At 44.0% G+C, this 15,829-nt stretch overlaps 1 protein-coding gene across 1 annotated transcript in view; it reads right to left on the bottom strand.

Moving 5' to 3' along the window:
* GLP1R (glucagon like peptide 1 receptor) overlaps positions 1–15,829 on the bottom strand; it is a 151,259-nt gene that overhangs the window by 18,975 nt on the left and 116,455 nt on the right. Inside the window, exons 8-10 of the mRNA XM_019483057.2 lie at positions 6,353–6,413; positions 1,683–1,752; positions 342–430 (exon numbers count right to left, since the gene is read on the bottom strand). Coding sequence (XP_019338602.1) covers positions 342–430; positions 1,683–1,752; positions 6,353–6,413 — 220 coding nt within the window. The remainder of the gene's footprint in view (positions 1–341; positions 431–1,682; positions 1,753–6,352; positions 6,414–15,829) is intronic.

Raw genomic sequence — 15,829 nt, 5'->3', positions numbered from 1 at the left:
GATAGGAGCTCAGCAGTTATCTCTGCACGCCATAGAAGATTAGTGCTTTTCTCTTTTAAAATGTCTTGAAAATATTTGCCTCATAAGTATTTTCCAGTCCTCACAAATTTTTCAGAAGTGACTCCAGAAGGCATTATGGCTACTGTTTATCTCCAGAGCAAGTCCAGCAAGGGGCTTGGCTATAAGCTCTGCATTCACCAGTCAGATTCCTCTGGGACTGGCTGTTTGAGGTAAACATACTGATGTGGTAAGGCCATCTTTGTCCTACTATGTCAATACACTCTTGCCTCGATCTCCCATCTTGAGAAGGCCAGAAAGTGCTAGTACACCACATAGCTTACCGGCATTTTGTGTCAGTTTTGCACATCAAATTTGCTTGCAGTTTGGAAATGATAATGCATATAACTCTGATAAAGATCAGGAAATTCACCTAGAGGAAAAAACAAGAAGCAGCTGTTATCATCAGGAAGCGTATGTGAATGACAGGGTTCTTGCAAGAATGCATTCTGTAGTCTCAGAATTTGCCATGTAATTCAGCCCTTTGCTATAGAATTGGCTTTCTATCCTTAAATAAATAACCTTGACAATGTTGCTGAGTGTAAACCAAAGCAATGCCTGCCTGCCTGAGACTGGATAGCCAGCTACAATAACAAGTTAAGACATGGGGACCATTGTATTCATTTTAACTGCACATTCCACTATTTTGTGGATTAAAAAAAAAAAATGCAATTTTTCAGAAAAGCTATAAAACCTGTCACTTTGCTGTACCCTGTTGTCTGGAATTTTACCTGCTTACTCTATAAGCTATCCCCATAAAGAAGTAATTAACTGGATTATAGGTTTCCTGCCCTCTTACATGGACTCCGGCAGTACTAGTTGAGGCGAGTACTGGAGACAAGAGTCAGAGGAGCCAGAAGTATATATAGACTGGATGGCTCAGCTGCCTGGAGAACAGCGCAGCAGGAAGGACACAAGGAACTCCTGTATCTTTCCCTGGAAGATGATGAAAAAGAGGCCACCTAGACAATACCAAGGGATGTAGGGAATCAAAGGGGTGCAGTAGTATGGTTGTACTCCCCTTTTAGAACATGTTGCAGAACCAGCAGCCAGGGCCTTTTTTAAGCCCATGAATCAGACAATTCCACCCCACCTTGCCCTCCATACTCAGCATCAGCAGCCACTGTCTGTGGCTGACCCAGGGGTGTGGGGAGCTCCAGAGGTGCTCCTGCTTCACTCCAGCTGGGCTGTCTGGGGAGTCAGGCTCAGCCGCGGCCAGCGGAAATGGGTAGGTTTCTCCTCCCTGACCGATCCCCCCCAGTTATTCCCCACCAGCCCTGGAGCAGGCTTAGGGAGGAAGAACAGGTCTGTCACTGCCACTACTGTTACTGAGCCCAGCTCCCTGTGCAGCCTAGATGAAGTGGGGCAGGAATGGCTCTGGAGCTCTCCCCACCCCTGTCTTACCTGGGGACAGCAGCAGCTGTTCATGTCTGCACACCCACACAGTGCTTTATTTTTGTAATGCTACAAAGTACTGAAGCAAGCACTACAAATGCAAGTCTGTCCATGGCCACAGTCTCTCATTCCCATGCAGAGTTGCTCCATGGTAGCTTTATTAGCAGAAGCATATCTCCAGCTACACTGGTCTGTCTCTCTATCACAGTAATGTGCTCTTGGTCACTTACCGCAATAGCAATCAGAATGGGCAGTCTGATGATCAGCCAGTAATTCATGTTATAATTTCTGCTCCAACAACTGGTGGCAGCAGCAGGCAGGTGAAACAAAAGAAAAACCTTTAGTACTTGATAAAGAAGGGATCTTATCCATCATACATCTCAGAAATGCAAATGGAAAACACTATTGAGAACTAGGTACCAGAAAGGCATATCACACCAACATGGAAACATGCAGCTGCTTGGTTCTTAGAAACATCAAATGCCATGTTCTAATTTGCAGTAATCATAACCCAGCTGGATGCTATTATCCAGGCTCTCTCATCTGGCTGAGTAGGAATTTGTTGGGATCAAACCTAGTGCTACAAGGCTGCTACCCTAACCATTCCATTCAGCACTACTTTCATTAATCCTAAAAGTCCCAAGCCAACTTCTTGTGTTACACTAGCTGTTCTTAAACACTCTATAGAAGGGAACTGCATCTTGCTCACATTAGCAACCTGCCACTTTCCCAGAGTCAGTGTTAAGTATCTAGTTGTCCATGTATGTGGAGGTTTCAGTCTCAGAGGAAGTTTTTAGGACAAAGATATGGACAAGTAGAATCAAGAGTTTATTCTACGCTCTAAAGTACACATCTGGGCTATGCAGACATGCCAAGTTCCTTCTATTTGTATAAACTGTGATTAATAACTTTATTACCCTCTTGTCCAACAGGTGAAAACAAACATGGCGTTTGTTTCCAGGTCACCCAGTTTAGAGATCAGACAAGCCACAAAAAGCTTTAAAAATCCTCCAACTAAGTATTTACACCTGTTTCCCTCTCCTGGTCCCCCTCCAGTCTCATTGGTCAGAAATTACTGGATCCGAGTCATCTTAAAAATCCTATGAAATTACTATACTGGCAAAAGAACACTGCAATTAAATTTCAGCTCACTTAATGTGAGTGGGGTGGGAGGTCAACAAAGAGAGATTTGTGATGGGAAAGCTAGTTTCAGCTTAACTGTAGGGTGACTAGTCAACCATAAGCCATGCAGAGAGGTCCCAACACTGAAGACATTTAAATAACACATAGAAAAGTAAAACATGCAGCTCACAATCTCTCTGTTCTGCAGGAGTCACAGGTCTATTTTAAAAGGTTCTGCTGTTTTAATTATATTTCAGTTTGGTACTCACAATAAGTACCTTATTTTAGCCTACCTGTCTTACTATTTGGGCACATTCTATTGTATTTAGCCACTGGTAGAAGGGAAGTACATATTCTGAGTGCACCTTAAGTGGCAACTGTGTAATGGAAAAGCCACTTACTTGCTATGCATGGCTTGGAACCAACTTCGTGTAGCCTTTAAAATTAATTTTTTGGGGGCAACCTTGCAACCTCAGCCTGGAATAACGGGCATGGCCAGAAGTGCACTTTTAATTTCTCTGAGTAGCTGCAGTGGAAGCAGGCTCAATTTTTAAAGTTCCTGACAGTGGCAGGAGCTGAAAAATGGTTCTTTACATTAACTCTGCTACATTTCCGTGTGATTTAATTGGTTTCCAATGACACATAGCAGCTTTAACTGCTTTTAAATTTATACAAATATGAGCAATGAAAACACCATTAGAATCCAATTAAAGTGGCACAGCAATTAAAATGTCCAAAAAATATAATGGATAGATCTCTATATGATTTTGCATCCCTTTGTATATTTGGCAGTTGTTACACTGATGACATACCAACATCGTGTGATTAGGAATTATTTGCTGAGAGACGATTGTGCTCACCACCTCGCAGAAGACACTTGGCAACTAACAGTATCAGGTCTGTAATGGGGATGCAACCCAGCTAACCCAATGGCACTTTTGCTTACAAATCAAGTATCTCCTGAAAACATTTACTCTGTCTTTAACAGGTGGATCTGGGTGGCTCAGTTTTTTTAAAATGTATATAAATCCGAGTTTTTTAAAAAGGTCATTCATCCCACCTTTTTCACAGCCACAACTAACTGCAGGAACAACTCAGAATGTGTGGGATGACTGTAAATATCAGGTTCATGGACATGTTTTCATCATTATGAAATATAATATGCCTTAATTTCCATCTACAAATAACTGGACCCACAAAAAAGGTAAAGTAGATTATAAATGGCCCCAATGTCTATATTAAACAGATGTGGTAACTGTAACAGTCCAGGAAATATGCAAAAGGCAGGGATTTTTGTGGGTGATCTCTTTTATTGTGGCAACTGCATGTTTAGGATAGACTTAGACAAGATTTTGTGTGCCACAGTACCCTTTCCCGGATACTGTGATACCCAAAAGCTTGTCTAAGTCTATCCCAAGGATACAGTTGGCCCAATTAAAAGATACCACCCATAAAATTCCTTGACTCTTCCATTAAACAGATCAGTTTTTTTGTAATGAACGACTGTGTTTTAGGGAACAATTTCATAGCTGCAACCGGGACAATTCTGGCAAGTGAGGTAAGAGCCAGGCAGCAAGCAGAAGGTCTGTTCTTGCAGGCTACAATTCTTCATTCTAAGTGGTTGCATTCTCAGGACTGCCTTGAACATTGAGCCGCTGTGGCTCTGACCTTATTTATTTCCAGTTATTCCTTTTAAGTGAAGAGAGATTTGAGTCACAAATGAAATTTACAGCCTGCTGCACATCCACAGTGGAAGTACTAAGGCAAAAAGTGTGAAAGGTATCCCTAGATGATTTGATGACTGCCTGGCTGAGGCCTGTGGCACTGAAACCTTGTCCTTCAGAGAAGAAGCTTCATGTGGTCATTTATGACAGTAATTTACGAATATTTATACAAGATTTATAAAACCTAATTAGTTGCAAAATTGCCTCTTTTTAGGTCTGCTGAAGGCAGCAAGTGACAGTTGTCTTCAATCGAAATTATAAGTCAGGTCTGAGCATTGCATAATGCAGGAGGCTCAGAGGGAACACTTTGAATACATTTTCCACATCAATAGAAAGATCTGTCTGCGGAGCTGCTGGCTGTTCAGAAGCCCACACAATTTTTAAACCTATACTGATCATTCAAACAAAGCCTGCAACAGATCACTGGACTCAATGTCTTACTATAGATTACAACTGAGTCAGCCTTGGATGGAAGTCAAAAAAGTTTGTAGGATTGTTTTAGCCTGGGAAGGAGTAAGATTGTGGGTGATTTGAATGAACTGTTCAGTTCTGCAAGGCACTGATTCTTGATCATTCAGGCCCAAGGACACTAGAGCAAGGGGAGAGTCCAGTGGTGCCCCTAACTACAGCTAGTTTGCAGATGAGATCAGAGCCTCTCTGGCAAGAACTGCATTTAAACAAGGTTCTCCAGAAAGGTTCCAACTGAATTTGAAAACTTTGACAAGAGAACCCATCTAGTGGGTTAGAATCAAAGGAAACCACATAGATTTCAGCACAAAGGCGGCTGGCCATATATTCATGTTACATTATTTTTTGTCTCCCAGGCAGCCCCAACTGAAGGAGAATTGCTATCTGCCTAGTGCTAGAACTACTCTTTGGTCAAATAAGGCGTGTCCACTAATTTTCAAATCAGGAACCACGGTGGAAGCTGACAGCAAGTATTTAAATGTTTTGCTACATTTCCATTGTGCACTGCAAGGCAATGGCAATCATATAGAATGTGACTTTCTTTTACGAAGGACTGAATAATGGAAGCTATTGGAAGAATACGTAAAAACACCTTTGTTGCAAGGCACAAACTGATTACCTACAGGGTCAGGGGGTACAACTACACATGCAATTTAATGCAAAGCAATAAACTTGAGTTTATTACTCCCGGGCTCACCATTTGAACATGAGCCTGGGACTGCAGCACATTGAGCCAGATCAGAGCAGCCCTGGGTGACAGAGGGCTCTGATCTGGCTACATTTAAATACTTGCTGTCAGCTTCCACCCTGGTTCCTAATTTGAAAACTGATCCCTGGGGCTAGAGCTGCTCCCCACCCCCCCTGGCTCAACATGCTCCAGAGGGGCTGGCTGGGGCACAAGAGTACTCCAGTGCAGGACTAGTCAGCAGGCAACCACCACACTGAAGCACCCTCATGCCCTAGCCAGCCACATTAGCATCTACATGTGCACTGCTGTGGAGTAAAAAATTTTGCAGCAGAATAGTACTTGTACTTACAAGTACTATCCTACTGCAGAGTTAATTAGTTTACTCCAGCCTAATAGCTTTGCACGTCCAGACGCCAAGTCATTTACTGTAGAGCTAATTAGTCAACTCTGCAGTAAATGTCTTGTGTAAACATGCCCAGGAAGAAATAATACCAATACAGGCAGAACACTGTGGGAGGTTTTTGTCTTCCTCTGAAGCATATTGTAGAAGTTACTGCTAGAGGCAGAGTACAAGAGATGGTCTGATAAGGTACAATGACTTCTACTATGGATATTGTAGCTGCTGAAAAACAGATACAAAGATGCATGCCCTTGACCTGTGTAGGGATGGATACATTTTGACATGAACAAAATCCTAACAAGGAAGGAGTTTATGTTCCTTTCAGAAATGCTATGCAAAATCTTCAGGCAGAACACAAGCAATTGCATGACATTTCTGCACATCAAAGCAACCAAACCAAACAACCAAAAAGAAAAAGAAAAAAAAAACACCCCACCCAAGCCCCATTGCACACACAACACAATGGAGATATCAGCTAGAAATTCGAACTGAACAAACCCCTCATCTTCATAAAGGTACTTGACAGTTCCCCAGAGGATAACAAACAGCATTGGCACACCTGAGAAGAGAGGAGACAAGATAGACACTGACAACCAGAGACAAGGAAAAAGCAAAAGGAAGGACTAAAACTTCACACAACAAGAAGCAATGTATTTTGTCTGGGACAGTTACAAGCTCCCATCCAGTGCACTTTCAAGGCCCACAATTCCTGGAAATATGTTAGCATTCCAAAGTATTTCGTATCTCTAACTCATTTTATACCAGCCACAAGTTTAACTCCTAATGGACAAGTGCCCACATGACAAAAAAAATATCATAGCCATTAACACTTAATTGGATCCTCTAGTAGGAGAGGCCAAGGATTAAATCAACTAGGGATACTGAATTCCCTTCTAGCTTGTATGTGGTCACTCTAAGTCAGAGTTCAGGCAGAGAGAGAAAGATGAGTGCAATGCTGGAAAAACCTACATTGTTGTCACTTATTTTTAGTCTCAGAGGCCATCAGGTCCAGCATCTTTCACTTGCATTAAACTCACACGTGCATGCACATACATACACATGCTTTCCCTCTCTCAACTGTCCCATACAATTCTGGGAACATCAGGAGATAATGTAAAGGGGGTTAGGAAGGGATGCTTCTTTATTTTGGATGGGGAAAGAATTGCTAGAGAGATTAAGTTTTTTTCAAAGGATGAGCCAGGTGTCACATTTTCATTACTTCTCTGCAAGTCTGCCTCCCCCCTACTTCTCAGGTGCCATATTTATATTAATACCTGGTAGACTGGCCAGGAATCATTTAGGTTTTGTAAGGGATGTATCAGGACTTTAAAAATTACTGTGGAAAATGTTGACAGCATATCCATGGGCAACACAAATGCCAGGCACCTCTCTCAGCAGTAGCATTTTCTCAGTACAACCTCACTGCATGTAGCATTGAGAAGATACTAGAATAATATTCTTGACAGCAGGAGCTGCAAAGGAGAAGGCCCTTGTTCGCAAACCATGTTAGCAAATCATGTGCAAGAGCAAATGAGTCTAGTCCTGGGTAAGCAGAGGAAGCAAAGAAAGAAGTGGCAGGAAACATGTGGCAGATAAGTCAAGGTAGAGCACATCTACTGGACTGCAAAGAGAAACAATAAAAATGATGTGAGCTGATGTGGCCTGAAAAATCTCAGAGCAACTGCTGCCACATGAATTGTGATGTAACAACTTTCTGTTGTGTTGTGGTCTATTCTTGCCCAGCCCACCAGGAAACCTAGCCAGAGACTAAAGATTATCCTTACAAGTCAATATGAGAAGAATGAGAATCAGCAACAGGTGTTGATAGCAACAAGAAAAAAAAATAATCAGGAAATTGTATAACTAAAGTAATAGTGAGAACGGAGAGCAACCCAAGGCAGGCTGCTGAATAACTGTCACTCGAGGTATCCAGTGCCGAGAAAATTCAAATCAATGCCACTATGATACATGGGAAATAGATTAGGACAACCCACGCAGATAATTTCCAAACCCAAATGAGCTTTTGATTCACCAAAACTATTTAATTAGACTTTGAATTTTTCCCTTCTTGACTTTGCAGGGAATTAAGACACCTTAATATGAGATTTACAAGATGAGACACGAACACTCTGAGAGAACAAGCTGTATTTCAGTAAAAGGAACAGATGTGGAGAGTGATAACCACTGTGATTTGTGGAGATCTCCATAGCCTGGGTACATCAGAAATCTCTCCATATTTAATTGTATTACTTGACATTTGGATTAAGTGAGATTCATTTATTAGAGAGTGATATATTTTAAAAGGGCCAAAATAGACAAAGGCTGTCATTACTGAACAACATCAGTATTTTGATTAGAAAATATATAATGAAGAAAAGGTAGTCTGGTGACTTACTTATCTCCCTCTACCTTCCCCCAGTTCTATGCAGGGGCTGGTGCCTTGTTTCCACAGCAGCAATGAGTTACATGAACCACACTAGTCCTGTTTAACAAGGCACTAGGCTCAGAAAACAGATCTTCAGGTAGGATTCTGTGGATGGAATCACATTTATTGTTCCAAAGTCCTGGCTGGGGATCTAGGCAGGAGGTCTCACCAGTACATTATTAAATCCATAGAAATCCTATTTGTGTGATGGGCTCTGTGTGATATGAAGTTGACGTCTCTTCTGCAATTTACAGCACAGTATCCCGTAAATCATTTCAGTTTTCAAGAATCAGAATTGCTTTGTATAAATTAGAATTTGAGATCCCGATCTTGATGGCTAATTGACTTAATGTACCTGAATTGCTAGATACTCCAGCAATTAACGTAAAATGTAGCTGAGAGTAATTTTCCTGTAAATATACTATGGATGAGAGGGAACTCCTAACATCACACAACTCAGAAGAGCGTAGCCACCGAGAACGTTTTCCTTCTCAAACCAACCCATTATGTATCCCAGAGTGTATATGTGGCTTTGTCTAAATTAGACAAATTAGAAATGAAGCCAAAGTGAAGTCCAGGTTTGACTACATGTTAACACAGGGCACATTTCTGTGATAAAAATATCAATAAATACAATTTTCATTAACAATGGTGGTGCTGAGTCCAAAAACTTGTTCTCCAACTGCAGATCTCCTAATTTGGGGTCTGTTCTTCAGTTGCCTTTTTTCTCACATGCTTCCATTCACAAATTACTCGATGAAGTGATATGCAAAGTAATGAACTTGCAATACCCTGCCTAATTCTGTGGCCCTAGATTATATAAACCTGGATAATGCCAGTACTGGAAAATCACCCCTTGAAAGGGAATGCCTTGTTCATCTGTGTCAAAATGATGAGGTTGCATAAAATCACATCTGACACCTGAAACTGCATGAAAAAATCAAAAGCTTATAAAAATAAGTCAGCCTACTAAGACAATTATAACAAAGAAAAATAAAAGGCACGTGGCAAAATTATTTTGTACCAAAATGACTTATTTTGACTCAATGAATGTAATATTAGATAATAAGTGTAACAAATTTCATTATACGCAGCTAAGAAGGTTTTCAACACAATCCACCAGGAAAAACTATTTGACTAGATCTCCAACTGAGATTGAAACAGATTTTGCCTCAGCTAAGGTTACTTTAGCTAGAGTTTGCATCTCAGTTGAGCCCTGCAGCAAAAAAATATCCAAAGCTATATACATTAAGAACTGGGGGAGATTTAGGTACAGAACTCTTAGAAGCAAAGATCAAAATAATGGACAAATCCTATATTCTGCCACCTTCTCTTTGGCGACAACAGAGATCTTGGTTAAAATACTGCACCAAACATCTCACTCCACCTAGACTTAAAATTTCCAGATCATAGTGGGTGCATAGTGGTCTACACGTGCACACACTTACTGCACAGTAAATCTCACTAATCACGAGTAAATTTGGTACCTGCAAAAGTAAGTAGCAAATTTACTTGTGACTAGTTACTGCACAGTAGTGCTCATGTAGACACTTGACAAGGAACAAATCTGCTCCCAGTCAGCTGGTCACCAGGGGGCAGGATATTGCTCCCTGCCCCCAGGAGCTGCCTGCTGCCAGGATGGGTTCTGCCACTGAAGCCCAAGCAGGGACTATGTCCCCCTGCCCCAGCAGCAGGGAGCTCCAAGCAAACACAGAGCTGGGCTGGGAACAGGCTCTCCAGCCGCCACCCTGTAATCACGGAGTTGGGACTGGGAACTGTCCTGGTCAAGGACAGGTCCCGGCCCCATGCCCCGACCAGGTGATCAAGGTGCAGGGCCTGGAAAGAGCTGCAGGGGTGGGACAGGTTCCAGCCCCCTGCCCCAATCTGCCACTGGGGCAGCTAGCAATGAGCTACCTGCTAGCTGTCCCACCAGCGGATTGGGGCAGAGGGCTATGACCTGTCCTGCCCTTGCAGCTCTTTCCAAGTCCCCTGCCCCTGACCAGGGAGCTGAGGCCAGGAGCTCCCTGCTGCTGGGGCAAGGGCCATTGTCCCCACCCCAGCAGCAGGCAACTCCCCTGGGGGCAGGGTGCTATATCCCAGTCCCAGCCTGGAGACAGCTGTCTCCTGGCCTGGTGCTCCCTGACAGCTCCTGGTCTTGCTCACAGGAGGAGCTTAGAGTTTGCTCTGGTGGTAGCAGAGGTCCACTGCAAGGCCCCAGGAAGCAGGAGCAGTTTGCTGCCATTAGCAGCAAATCTGCTTCCACTTTCCTACATGTGTGGACACCTGCCTGGGCGCGTTTACTTGTGAGTAAATTGCTCCCAGATCTAATGCACATGTAGATGCAGCCACTGTAAACTATGTTGGAATGGCTGGGTACAAAAAGGTACCTTCATGCGTACGTGGAGGATTGCCCCATTATACAGGCTTCTGTATATCTGTAAAAAATATTCATATAATAACTGGGTTGTTGCTTCCATTTCAGCCAAAATTTGCCGCCTCAGGATATTTCTCAAGCTTCCAGCCATAGGTTACTACAGATCTCTATGCATACACCTCATCATTTCAGAAGCTGTCAATGTGATAGCCAGAGCATGGAAACCAAGAGGGAGAATGGACAGAGAGAAAATGGTACATATACATCTTCTAAAAGCCATCCACTTGACTAAAGGACAAGTATGAGGGCTTTTATGTTGGCTGGTTGCCATGCTACAGCTATCTAACATAAGAAAAAACAACAACACAACACATGGGTTTTGAACAGGCATTCATTTCTGACAGGAGAAAATTTTGAGAAATTTCTCCTGCTAGAAATCATTCCAGGAAAGGGGGTTGTACAGGTGTTCAACCTGCAGCTGCCCCCTCTTCCCTGCTCTCTGCACCTTCCCCAGATTAATCATCAGTCTGGGGAAGGCATGGGGAGCAGGCTGCTCCACTTTTCTTGTCACAAGGGCCTGAAGTAGTGGTTCAAAGCTCCCCGCGCTGCCTCACAGGGACCCTGGAGAGTTGCAGGTGTAGGCTTGGAAGGTGCCATGCAAGGGAGCTTCCCCCCACATAGCACTTTTAGAGCTGTGCATCTGCAGCCTCAAGTGCAGGGCTGTGGTGCCAGCTTTGAAGTTCCACATGGCAGAGTAACTTTCCGCCAGTGTAGCACTCCAAAGCCAACACCTGCACTTCAAACCACTTCAACCACGAGCTGATCACCTTCACCATCTGCTGCAAAGCTGGCAAGTCAGTCAGCAACACTGGAGTCCTTTCAGGAAAGCCGACTTTGACAAGCTCAGGAGGCTTGTCAGTGAGGCCCTAAGGGACCATGACCCCAGGGGGAGGGGAGTTCAGGAAGAGTGGTTGCTCATCAAGGGAGCCGATCCTCAATGCACAAGCTAATTCTATTCCATCTCGGAGGAAAGGCAGCAAGAGGGCACAGCAGCCCCCCTGGCTCTCCAGGGATCTAGCAGACCTCCTGAGGCTAAAAAGAAAGGCCTACAAAGGATGGAGGATGGGATTCACTTCCAAGGAGGAATATTCTGCACTGGTCTGGTCCTGCAGGGAGCAAACGAGGAAAGCCAAGGCTGCAATTGAACTCCAACTAGCTTTGAGCATCAAGGACAATAAAAAGTCCTTTTTCAGATATGTGGGGAGCCGGAGGAAAAGCAAGGACATTGGACCCCTGCTGAACCAGATGGGACAACTGATAACTGACGCCCAGGAAAAAGTCAACCTATTAAATGGGTACTTTGCATCGGTTTTTCATCAGTCCCATGGGACACCCATGCCCACTATGGGACAGGGAGGTCTGGGTGAGGGAAATCCCCTGCCCTCCATCAATGCTGACCTCGTAAAGGAACACCTGGAGAGGCTGGATACCTTCAAGTCAGCTGACCCTGACAATCTATACCCCAGGGTACTCAAGGAGCTGGCAAGCATCATAGCCCAGCCTCTGGCACGGATCTCCGGGAACTCCTGGCGCTCTGGTGTAGTGCCCGAAGACTGGAAGAAGGCCAATGTGCTGCCTATCTTCAAGAAAGGGAGGAAAGTGGATCCAGCAACCTACAGGCCTATCAGCCCGACTTCTATCCCGGGAAGATCTTGGAAAAGTTTATTAAAGAGGCCATCCTTAATGGACTGGCCAACGCCAACATCCCAAGGGATAGCCAGCACGGGTTTGTTGCGGGTAGGTCTTGCTTGACCAATCTCATTTCCTCATTTTCTCATTTACAACCAGGTGACCTATCACCTGGACAAGGGAGAAGAGATTGTTGTCATATATCTTGACTTCAAAAAAGCCTTCAATCTGGTATCCCACGATCACCTCTTGGTGAAACTGGCCAATTGTGGCCTTGGGTCCAACACAATCCACTGGCTGGGAAATTGGCTCCATGGACAGACCCAGAGGGTGGTGGTTGATGGAAGTCATTCGTCATGGTGCCCTGTGACCAGTGGGGTCCCCCAAGGCTCTGTCCTTGGACCCATATTGTTCAACATCTTCATTAATGATGTGGACATTGGAGTCAGAAGTGGACTGGCCAAGTTCGCCAATGATACCAAACTTTGGGGCAAAGCATCCACACCTAAAGACAGGAGGGCTATCCAGCCTGACTTGGACAGGCTCAGTAAATGGGCAGACAAGATCCTGACGGTGTTCAACACTGAAAAACGCAAGGTTCTCCACCTTGGGAGGAAAAACCTGCAGCATCCTTATAGGCTCAGCAGTGCTAAGCTGGCTAGTATTATGGAAGAAAGAGACTTGGGGGTCATCATTGACCACAAGATGAACATAAGCCTTCAATGCGATGCTGTGGCTAGTAAAGTGACCAAAATGCTGGCTTGCATATGGATGTAAATCCCAGGATGTCATTCTTCCCTTGTAGTTGGCCTTGGTGAGGCCGCAGCTGGAGTACTGCATTCAGTTTTGGGCCCCACAATTCAAGAAGGACATGGAGAAGCTTGAGAGAGTCCAGAGAAGAGCCACACACATGATCAGAGGTCAGGAAAACAAATCTGACGATGAAAGCGCAGGCTCAGGAGTAATCTAACAGCCACCTATAACTTTATCAGGGGTTACCACCAGTAGTTGGGGGAACGTTTGTTCACCAGAGCGCCCCAAGGGATGACGAGGTGAAATGGTTATAAATTACTGCAAAACCGATTCAGGCTGGACATAAGGAAGACTTTCTTTACTGTCCGAGCCCCCAAGGTCCGGAATAGCCTGCCATCGGAGGTGGTTCAAGCACCTACATTGAACACCTTCAAGAAAAAACTGGATGCTTATCTTGCTGGAATCCTATGACCCCAGCTGACTTCCTGCCCTTTAGGCGGGGGACTGGACTCAATGATCTTCCAAGGTCCCTTCCAGCCCTAATGTCTATGAAATCTATGAAATCTATGAAACCCACAGCCCACTTCAAAGCCCAGCCTCTTCCCACTCCTCAATCTGGGGACTCTAGTGTGAGAGTCAGGTGGGGCAGGCAGCTGCTCCTCCTCTTCCCTCCAGTCTATGGGGTGGGAGCAGCTGCCCCCTTTGTCTTCTCCATATCAGGATCACCCCAGGAGCCTTTCTCCACTGTTCAACTCCTTCCGGTACTGGGAAAAAACAAGACGCAGCTGACTCTGGTCTGGGGAGGAGCATTTCTGTACTGCTCAACTCCTCCTGGTCCCTGGTAGGAGTCAGGCCATGGGGAAGTGTACAGGCATTCATTTTCTTAAAATAAACTCTCCCAGGAGGGAAGTCCACTGGGTCAGAGATGGGTTATTTTTCTCCCAGGACTGCCATTTTTGCTTTGGCAGAAATATAACGCCTTTATGTAGCCCTAGTCCTTTCCTCCTTCTAAGCAAAACCTAATGGACGATGACTTTGAGGAAAGTCACTGAAACATTTGTATAGACTATCATAGCTTGTTCCCTGTAATGTGTTTTTATTATACTGTTCTTTATACAAGTTTGTAATGCGGTTTTGTGGTTCTGTTAATATCAAATGCTCCCATGAGTTTAGTGCTCATGAAAGTGAGCGTTTAACAATGCTGACTTGAGTAGCCTGAAAAAGTTCCATATTTACAGTTCCCTTGAATGCACTTGGATATCAGCTCTGACCTCCTGTTATTCCAGTCCAGGGTCTCCAAGCCTCACTCAACCAATGATGGGGATGGCCCTGTGCTCCCCAGGCTCAGCTTTAGTGGTGCTTCTCTATCCTGGGCTTCCCTCTCACATCTCAGCCCTGACCTGTAGCTCCCCTCACTGCCTCATTTCAAAGGGTATCACTAAGATAAACCAGTCTGCAAACACCTTCTTCAATGCACATCAACTGACTTCCCAAAGAGCTAATCTCTGAAACTTGAATGACTGGCTCTTCTTGGCCTTACTCTGCCCCTCAGATCTCTAGATAGTGCTAAGCAATTCAGTTTCTGTACTAACCTGTGATGGAAAAGCCTCCAAATTTTGAAAGAACAAGAGCTAGCTTCATTGGCTCTGTGTGACAGTCAGAAATTGCCATCAGCTGCCTGTGAAGATCTGTGCCACATTGTCCCTTGCAAGATTATAAATGGACTTAAAATATCTCCAACTATATTGAGGAGACAAGATATTTCAAGCATGCTAGGAAATAAACCTGCTGATAACTTAAGGAATAAAGTTCAACTTCCAAACGATGGGTCTTCAGAACAATGGGCTACGAAGGCACAATATTGTAGCTGGTAAAGGAGATGTCAGATCAACAGATAAATATCCCACGGAACAAACATACATCTGGAGCTCTTGTTTCCACTCTCCACCCCAGCAGATGCTCCATCACTCTGAAGAACAAATGTCATTCTTATTTATATTGACTATCCCTGTGAGGAAGTCAGTGAACACTGCAACCAGTCTGGGAATGAACCGTTCAGAGCAGGACTAGAGAACTGGAAGGCATGTCAGCAGACAAGAAATCATATTTGGAAATCTGTTATGAACTTCGTGGGGCAGCTTGTTCTGCTTTCTGCAATGAATAAGTAGAATAAGTGCTGAGATTTGACTGTGATGCTGGACTTAGGGATGATACAGAAAAGAATGACCTGGCAGACAGGAGTCTCTTCACTGCAAAGAAGTGTATGTGGTAAATGGAAGTTAAGATTCAGAACAGGGTGGAAAAGTGACTTCCTTATTTGATGGAGCTGGTCTTTTGGCAGTAAGCTAAAAGTAGCCCAGGACTCTCCTAGAACCACACAGTGTAACATTTATTACAGATGTAAGAGGTGGCACTGTTACAGATAATCACCGCATCATCTTTCTCATCTTTTTTAATTTTTGCAGACAAGCTCATAAGACCAGCTGAACTGTTAGTTTTGGGTCATGCAAAGATTTTTAATACAGGCAATTTCAGGAAAGAGGGAGGTATGCCTTAATCTCTGACTAGAGTAAATACTTGAGGCATGTGAGGAACAAACAAAACAAACTGGGCATTGCTGGGATTCCTGGATTATGAAATTAGTTTGCATGCTGCATGACCATCTCATTTCAGGACTGGTGTACATTGTACGTATAATTACACTTTAAATGATTAGTTTTCCTATCCTGGAAAG

This window comes from Alligator mississippiensis, chromosome 1, assembly GCF_030867095.1.
Source record: "Alligator mississippiensis isolate rAllMis1 chromosome 1, rAllMis1, whole genome shotgun sequence".
NCBI lineage: Eukaryota > Metazoa > Chordata > Crocodylia > Alligatoridae > Alligator > Alligator mississippiensis.
Note: the sequence above shows the minus strand (reverse complement) of the source record. Positions and strands in the feature narration are given on the sequence as shown.